The sequence below is a fragment of the Ctenopharyngodon idella genome, chromosome 24, assembly GCF_019924925.1.
Source record: "Ctenopharyngodon idella isolate HZGC_01 chromosome 24, HZGC01, whole genome shotgun sequence".
Classification (NCBI taxonomy): domain Eukaryota; kingdom Metazoa; phylum Chordata; class Actinopteri; order Cypriniformes; family Xenocyprididae; genus Ctenopharyngodon; species Ctenopharyngodon idella.
In genome coordinates this window covers 18,371,108-18,380,634 of record NC_067243.1, presented here as the reverse complement: position 1 = coordinate 18,380,634, position 9,527 = coordinate 18,371,108, and the positions used below count along the sequence as shown (strand labels likewise).

At 36.3% G+C, this 9,527-nt stretch overlaps 1 protein-coding gene across 2 annotated transcripts in view; it reads left to right on the top strand.

Moving 5' to 3' along the window:
• Positions 1 to 1,395: 1,395 nt before the first annotated feature.
• grm8b (glutamate receptor, metabotropic 8b) overlaps positions 1,396 to 9,527 on the top strand; it is a 163,512-nt gene continuing 155,380 nt past the window's right edge. For both annotated transcript variants that reach the window (XM_051884858.1, XM_051884855.1), the window contains exons 1-2: positions 1,396 to 1,545; positions 2,624 to 3,415. In XM_051884858.1, coding sequence (XP_051740818.1) covers positions 2,909 to 3,415 — 507 coding nt within the window. In that variant the 5' untranslated portion in view covers positions 1,396 to 1,545; positions 2,624 to 2,908. The remainder of the gene's footprint in view (positions 1,546 to 2,623; positions 3,416 to 9,527) is intronic.

Below are 9,527 nucleotides of genomic sequence, written 5' to 3'. Positions count from 1 at the left end.
GTTATACACACACACACACCAAGCCACTAACTGAATATGTCATTCAAAAAACAGAATAAGTGACTTAAATTAATAATTAATCACCTTACGCTCAATTACTCATTAAAAGTTTAAGCAAATTGGAGAAATTACCTCAGGTGGTGTGACACTCAAAATAAGATGTCACTCGTCGTCCACGTACGTACACGTTACTCCTCCCAAATGGAATTACGTCAGCATGTTTGTGAGCCCCTATCCGCACGTGAGTGAGTATAAGCATGGATGGGACCTCGAAATTCAAGCACTCAACCATTTCTACGCCCGACATTAGCATAATCACGGAAGCGAACTTAGTATTTGCAAGGTAGGTATTTTGCCGAAACACAATATGGCCATGTGTAAATAGCCCATATGAGACCAGGAAAACAAAACAAATAAATAAAATTAAACTTTGAACAGGCCAGTAGGCTATACACTACAACTGGAAAGGAATTATTGCCCTTTATTGTTGTCAAAACCCACTGTCTGTTTAGGTGTGATTAATTCCTATGCAGTGCATTTTTCATGCCACCATCATAGGGGACCGAGGTCACATTTTTCACTCCAGCGAATATTTTTCATGGGTAGGTTCATTTATTATGTTTTTGTATAGACATATTTTAAAGAACACAACTGTCACTCTATAATGTCCCTATAGGACTAACATGGCTATTTTGGATTGTGAAACTTTGATATAGAAATTATATATTATTTTTTAAATTAAAGTAGAAGTTAAAGGTTGACGATGCAGTATTGTCTATATTTTATTATATCATGTATTAATATTGTGAATTAGCCTTTAATTTTAAGTTTGCTTTTGTTTTTTATTAGTTTTTTTAATAGCTTATACCTAAAGCTTAAATTTATATTTATTTCAGTTAGTTGCCAGGCAACATCTGTAAAAGGGTTTTTTTTTTTTAAGTTTAAGTTTTTCAACTAATATTTTTATTTTATTTCAAAACAAGTTTAATACTTTTAGTTTTAACAATAACAACACTGCAGATGTACTGCTGCATAACAGGAATTCTCCGTGTAAGTCCACAGCGTTCACACTAGATGGAGCAATAAGATAATTCACAGCAGTGACTGTTGAACAGCTTGATATCTTCAAACCAGCTGTCAAGCCTCACTGAACTGCTATTTCTACAGTTTTGCCTTGATCAGTCTTGAACAGCAAAAAAATATATTTTTACCACTGACACTATCTAGCATCACGCGCATCTTCCCGACTCATTAAAAAGAACAAATGCGCGTTACTTAAATGTCATAATGTTTTTCTAAATCTTTCCCCTCCTTTTCTTACTTTATTTATATTTTAAACTTCTAATGCATCATTCGCAATTAATTGACTCCAGTTTGTCTTGATGTAGCTTGGGGCGAAGATAGCGTCCAAATTGTCAGACCAATCATAACGGAGTGGGAGTATTTGCGCGAGAAATGATGCGCTCGTGCCTCTCGCGCGCTGTCCCTCCCAGCAGCATCAAAGCAGCAGCGATCAGCGCGCGACCACAGCTCAGGCACCTACAGGTATGAATGTATTCAAAATGTTATTTCTTTTTATCTGCGAAAGCAACAGAGTGAGTTGTGCTGTTCTGTAATATGGTATTTTCAATGTGTTTAATTGTTGCGATGCTATTTTGGTGCAACTATGATGTGATGAAATGTTTCGTGGTGACGCTGATGCTGATTACATTTATTCTATAGCAATTATTACAGATGAGAAAAACAGACTGTATATTTTTCTGCCAGTTAAAATGTTTAAAAGTTTCATGCAATACCAACAGTATGTGCAAAGCTTTCTTCATTCCTAAAGAGGGACACTGACCGTCATCTCTACCATAATGCCTTTTTAATGAGTTCTAATGCAACAGTGTTGACCATTTGCTCTATTCGTTCACATTTATTAACTAATAATAATAATTAAATTATACTTGATAGAGTTGAATGTATTAATCCATACATTGTACAGTAGATGTAGGCTACTTAAAGGGACAGTTCACAAAAAGAAAAAGAAAAAAAATCAGCCTCATGTTATTTCAAACCTGTATGACTATTTTCCTTCTTCTATGGAGCACAAAAAGAGTCACATTCACATTCATGATATGGAAAAAAGATGCATTGAAAGTCAGGCTGTCAGTCTCTAGCCATCTCAATTTGTGGTCTATAAAAGAAATAAATGGGTTTGTAATGACATGAGGGTCAGTAGATGATGTTTTGTTGGTGAACTGTCCCTTTAAGAGTTTTATTTGACTGAAGGAATTATAAACTTATTCTGCGATGCCTTATTGTGTCTTCTACTGCTCTATTGGGATCGATTCCAGCCAGCATTTGTAAAGCACATTGGCTCACTTGTTGTATAAAGATATTCAAAACTAAAGTGTAAGACAGGCTAATTATGTCTGCATATTTATGCATAAACATATCTATGTTTTAAAAGTCGACTGTCAGATCAGATGTGTTTAGCAAATACACAAATGCACTGATCGGTCTCCATTTTTCACACTTAGAGGCTCCTTGCTGTGCAGTGCATATGTGTGTTCTGATAAATAATGTGCCCAGTCTTTGCTGATGAAGGCATATTCCTCTGCTGTTCCCTCTCACACAGGGTTCTAATGGTCTGTGACCTCTGTAATTGAGGAGCTAGCAACTATGTGATTGCCTCATATTCCATCATCTAATTCGTGAGGCACCCTTCTTCGTTTGCCCCTCAAAACTTCCAGGCGAATCCAATGGTCTACTTGTCGTCGGATTCCATTATCTGGTACGCAGTTGCTCCGGTGAGGGGCACTGATGACCCCCATCGGTTATTGCGCTCCGTCCCTGCTGGCTTCCCACCTTTGTAACTGCATCCCCACTGCTGCTTGTGCATCTGGATCCACTTTATGTCGCCATGTTGAGTGCCTTTGAATGGTATGGCTGTCTTCTTCTTCTGACGGGGATGACAAGATCCGTCAGCCAGCGTATGGATTCACTAACGCCCCCTGCCCCCGAATATGCCCACTCTATACGACTGGATGGTGACATCATCTTGGGGGGTCTCTTCCCGGTGCACGCTAGGGGCGAACGTGGCGCCCCTTGCGGGGAACTGAAGAAAGAGAAGGGTATTCATCGGTTAGAGGCCATGCTCTTCGCTATCGACCTCATCAACAAAGACCCTGACCTGCTGCCCAACGTGACCCTGGGGGCGCGCATATTGGACACCTGCTCGCGTGACACCTACGCCCTGGAACAGTCGCTTACCTTTGTGCAGGCGCTCATCGAGCGAGATTCTACCGATGTGAGATGCGCTAGTGGCGAGCAGCCAATCTTTGCCAAGCCGGACAAGATCATTGGCGTGATAGGCGCCGCAGCTAGTTCTGTCTCCATCATGGTGGCCAACATCCTACGCCTGTTTAAGGTAATTTCTGTTTTTGCTACGCTATTGGTTGGTGGCTTTGCTTCTGGACCCACAGAACCAGACGCAAACCGTGTTTAATGAGGTTTAGGGTGTATTTTCTTTAACTTTGCAAAGCTTTGGTCATGGTTTTCAAGGATGAGGGCATCTCATGCAACCTGTCCATGTTAGTTTTTGCGTAATACGGTATAGTTGCAAAGATTTGAGGGAAGAATTTGCGCCAAAATGCCACAAAGTTGGATTGGATGCACAACTTTTGACGTCAACAACAAAAGACATGGGAAGTGTTTAGAGATACACGAATACATTTGACAAGAAATGTCATTTCTTCATAATTAATTGAAATTTACTAGCAAGTTCTGAGTGAAAATTGTTTCATAATATAAAACCTGCACCATTTTTTTCAGTTTACTACACTGTAAGCCTGAATAAGTTGGCAAAACTCAAAAAATATGAGGCAATCAGTCAGAAATTCAAAGTTTAAGTAAGCAGAACTGGCAGATTTTTATTTTGTAACTATTCTTAATTTGAAATGTTTGAGTACACTAATTCATACATTTAACTTAAAAATTTCAAGTAACCTCAATATGAAAATTTTTATTAGTGTGAACTTAGTTAGCTATAACAAGCTAATTCAGAAAATGCTAATTTGCTAACATGTTAACAATAGCATGGTAACAATAGCAATTGCTAAATGAGTACAGAAATATATAGCATTTAACATTCTTGCTCTCAAACCAAGCCGCATGGCCCACTTGTCACCGATGGTAACTTCCCAAATACCCATATTAACAGAAACTCTTCTAAATTAGCATAATAAAACATTAATCACTACTAAACCCCCCCACTTAACATTAATTTTGCACACACACACACACACACACACACACACACACAAAAACACTTAATTTTAGCATTTACTCTCCCTTTTGAGTGCCATGGACAAAGCATGCTGGGAAATAGAAATGCTAGCCCAGTTTCAGTTAAACTTAAATTCTTCTAAATTAAAAGAAATAAGTTCATAAAACTTGACTGAAACAGTTCAGTTTACTTGAAATATATCAGTTCTGTGAACTTAAAAGAAAAAGAAAGTGCTAAATATCAGCTGATATTGCATATTTAATTGATATTAATACCTCTAACACTCCTTTAAAGTTAATCTTTAATAATGATACTGTCAAATCTAATCTTTAGCAAATCTCAAAACAAATATGTAGCATTTTTAGTGTTTTTTATTTTTAATTAAATTGGACAAAATAGCATAGAATTTTAAAATCAGCCTTTTATGGGTTATCGAAAATAATTAGAAGCTTATCGGTATTGTCCAGAATTTTAATATCAGTGCATCCAAGCTTTTTCACATCCTTTTTTAAAAGAACATAAGTGTATTTACATTTCCCACTATATGGCTAGTTGCGTTCAGCATTGTTTTTGCCCTGCTGTTCACGAGCCACTGCTATAAACATGAAATGAGGAAATATTAATTTTTTCAATCTCATAGAGTGATTCAAATGCGTGCTCAGAGGGATTCACTGCACAGACTTTTTGACAGCACTGTCCTGATTTTTAGTGGATGTAGTAGCCTGTAATAGAATCTGTTTTGAGGGCTAATCAATAATCACTTGAGTCTCTTGAGCAGTAAACAGGGACCACTAATGATTATGAATGAACAGAAATTTGTCAGACTTTTCAGAAGCATCTCCAAAAGCATTGAATCTGTAGATTAAATATTTTTCCGGATTGTCCTAAACAGATTAATTTGCTGCTATCTGGTGTTTATGCTGTGCAAAATTTTTCTCCCTTCGAGTCTCAAAAATACTGCCACTGGGTTATCTTATGTTTCATGTCTCATTAATAATTGAGTGTCTGTTACAGATACTAAATATAGCTGGCTTGTAATTGGATCAAATAATGGGTGTCATGTTTATCTGAAGAAAGCATTCACCTTTTCAACTGCAGAAAAGATTAGACACACCATGACTTCATCTGCAGTAGAGATTATGAAAAAAGAACCACAGAAATGGTTGGAGAGGGAAGATGTGATTTGGGATGCGGTTGAAAGCCTTGTTTTCACTATTTATGGAGTTTATTGTTAATCTGATTGGCGGTTTGTGTCTATCAGATGCATCAGTTTAATCATCAGAGTTGAAGCTCGGCATGGACTTCAGAAGAAGTGAGATGTCTGGCTTCACCAGTTTATCCGTATTGATCTTGTTGATTGACTACTGCATTGCTCTTCACCTTGTGCATCAATCATTTAAGTCAGATATTGATTGTGGATTTTTCTTTCATTTGTTTCTTTGTACAGTCACAAACATTCATGGATCAATTTAAGCTGAGGCAGTAGATGCTTGTTTTTCTTTTTGCTGTTTTTGAAATTTTAGAGCGTCCCCGACAACGTAGAAAATATGTTATTGGATTACTTACCCTATAATTCTGTCGTAGAGTCTTTTCTCTTTCCTCTGCTCCTTCCTCTCATTGATCTGCAGAGACTGGACATTTGAAAGTGATATGTGTCTGGTCTCAAAACAGGAAGTCATTGAGTTTGTTTCTGCCTTGGATTCACTGTAGCTTAAAGCTAGCAATTAGCTTAGTAAGAGAAAGTTAAGTAGATGTATCATGTAGATTATGCATTGACTTTTTAAGGAAATTTCTGTCAGGATGCGGTTCGTTTTGCGCAACCCAATCATCATTACGCAGCCAGCACTATTAGTTAATGTCTTTTTAGTTAGCTAATGTATTAAATGTCTAATGTCTTAAAGACATTAAAAAAAAAAAAATGTTAAAGATTTTTTAGGTATATTTGTGAAGTGTAGCTACATGTTTATGATGAGGTGATAATGCTATTGCTAATGTCTTTACCGATGTAGCCTTATGTTGCTATGCTAACCTCCTCTGGTGAGAGTGACTTCTTTTTGCATCTATTTAGCGCATTTTGGCTAACTTTTTGGTCACTTAAAGTTTGAAACCACTGTTTATACATTAGAATAATTTGTTATTTGTTTCAAAAGTGAAGAGTTTAGCCAAACATAATAAAGTTCTTTTGCATAGTCTTAAAGGTACAGTAGCACAAACAACTTGTTCAGTTCAGAAGATGTGGTCACTTAATGTTGTTTGTCATTTCAATAGGAATCGATGTGATCAGGATTTTCGCGTGAAGGCGAAAGATTTACCCAAACAGATTTTGCATCAGTTTAGCATTGGTCACACAGAAAGCTGCTTAGTCTGAAAGTGACTTTTGTGCGAACTGTGCTTTATACGTCACAACACTACTGAAAATAAACCTTTTTTGCTCATGAAATTTTGCCAAAATTTTGCTAATATCTCAGAGGGAGAGTGGAAGATTGTCATTTAACTCTAAATTGGGACTGTTTTTGGTGAAAGAAATTCTGACTAACATTTTAAATGGACTTAAACTGCTACAAAAGTGTAGAATATGGCCTCTTTAAAGGGTTATTTCACCCAAAAATTAATATTCTATCATTAATTACTGACCCTCATGTCTTTTTAAACGACCGTAAGTTTGATTAATCTATATGAATTGAGTGGTTTAGTCCAAATCTTCTGAAGAAACTCGATTGCTTTATATGACGAACATATTTAATTTAGTCTTTTATTAACATAAAAACTTCGATCATTGAACATAAACAGAAGCTCAACTGAACCTGCTTGACGCGTGAGAACAAACCTCTTACAGAAGCTCAAACGTGAATGTTTATATGTGAATAAAATCCTAAATTAAATCTGTTCATCATATAAAGGGATTGTGTCGCTTTAGAACATTTGGACTAAACCACTCAATTCATATGGTTTTTACAATCTCTTAATGAACTTTTTGAAGCATCAAAGTGCCAGTTGCGTAGACTGTCAATGGAGGGACAGAAATCTCTCAGATTTCATCAAAAAGTTCTTAATTTGTGTTCTGAAGATGAACGAAGGTCTTACGGGTGTGGAACGACATGAGGGTGAGTATTTCATGACAGAATTTTCATTTTTGGGTGAACTAACCCTTTAAGCTTCTGCAGTTTTTCATATCACATGAAGTCTAAAATTAGTCCTACATCACAAATAAAAAAATAGCTGAGGTTAAGATGGATTCCATATCACTTAAACAGTTGTCCAAACAGCAATTGAGCTCAGCAAAGGAGCAATTTATCACAGTCAGGTAAATGGGGAGTTAAGAATAATTCAAACAGTCACACGGTCTACATGTATATTTTAGTAGCTCATCCACTCAGAAGTGTGAAATATATTCATGTATATTTCATGAAGGGTAAGAATAAAGGAGACATCACAATCCAGTTCACATAATGACTTTATTGGTCACCATTGTGGCAGAGGTAATGCCTGCCTCATTCATCTAACTTGTAATGCAGACGTAAGACTTAAAACACTCTGACCTCTACGCACCTGAGATCATAGTATTGCAGACAGAGGTGATGTTGAAAGGATTGCGTTCAATAGAAAGAAAACAAATTGCTTTAAGTGAAGACATTTGATGTATTTATAGGATTTGGAAATGTGGGACACTGTTTGTTTTTCTTTGTATACCACTGTGATTTAAATATTTAGAAGCTACCTACTTTGTAGTGTCTTATCGTTTTTTTTTTGTTTTGTTTTTTTCAATTGCATAGATTCATTTTATTAGATTTTTCCAATTCAAGAAGTAATGGCTTTACTAATAAGGTGCCTTGAAGCAATTGCTTCAGACTTGAATGATCTGAATAAATAAATAATGCAATAAAATAACTGATTTCTCACAGAATAAATTAGCTGAAAATTGCAATTTCACTCAGGAAATAAATTTACGAATTGCCTCAAGAAAAAATAAAACCGGTAAATACATGTTGCTTTAAAGACAAAGCAATCAGTTTGTAGAATGAACCATGAATGCGGATGTGCATGTGTTTAAATGTATATATTTTTCAATTCAAGAAATAATGGTTTTACTAATAAGGTGCCCTGAATGCAATTGCTTCATACTTGAATGATCTGAATCAATAAATAATGCAATAAAATATATGCCTTCTCACAGTGTAAATAACTTGAAAAAAAGCAATTTCAGTCAGAAATAAATTTGATTTGTCTCAAAAGAAAATCAAACCCTATAAATATATGTTTTAAAAACAGCAATCTGTGAACCAATGAAGTATGCGGATGTGCATGTGTGTTTGAATTGGCCTGATTCGTTTGGCATTCAGGGTATGATTGCCACCTCCAGGTCCCCATTATGACATTAGATTAGGTGAAGCGTCACATCAGTCTTAATCAATACACAGTCTTGGCACAATCTGAGAAACAGAGGAGGGAAGATATTCTTTCCTGTAGCCGAGACTGTGAAAAAAACATCTGTGTTTTCATGCCAGCCTCCTACGCCAACTCTCTTATGCTGAGATGAAAAGTGGTCAGTGCACTGGTGTGACTGTCACCCTGTATTGACTCAGTGAAGAGATATGAGTGAGGTCAGTTCACCTGAGGGCATGTTTTAGCACAAGACAGGAAATGAGGTCATAGAGCGTGAAGCTTGAAAGGTGGGCTGCGTGTTTCTTGAATGTGCAGCATTTGGATGGAAATTGTCTTACTCTATGCGAGCAATGGCAGCGGATGAGATTTTTTTTTTGTATGTAATGTCCATTCAAAAGTTGTCACATATTCTGTTTTTTAATTTTTTTTGCAAGCAACACATAAATCAGAAACATTTTATTTCATTACAGTAGATGTTTTACCAGTGACTGTTTTTTGAGGTGTCTTAAAAATCATGACATTTTCCCTGTGTGTTGATGTGGTGAATGGTTAGGGACTGTGCTTGTTCTTGTGGGGACATCAACAAGTCACATGATTAGTATGGGTAGTAGAAAGCAAAAATCTTGTTCAGAACCTTTTTTTAAAAGTACCATATCCGAAGGACGTTTTGTTATGTAATGGTGCATTTTTCCTCTAAAGTGGACAGAACATTGTACACAAATACGTTAACATCACAACTGAATCTAAAGTGCAAAACAAATTATATGAAAATATACTCAGAATTTACGATAACATTGCAACTGAATCTAAAGTGCAAAACATTGTACAAAAATACTCAGAATTTACGATAATATTGCAACTGAATCTACAG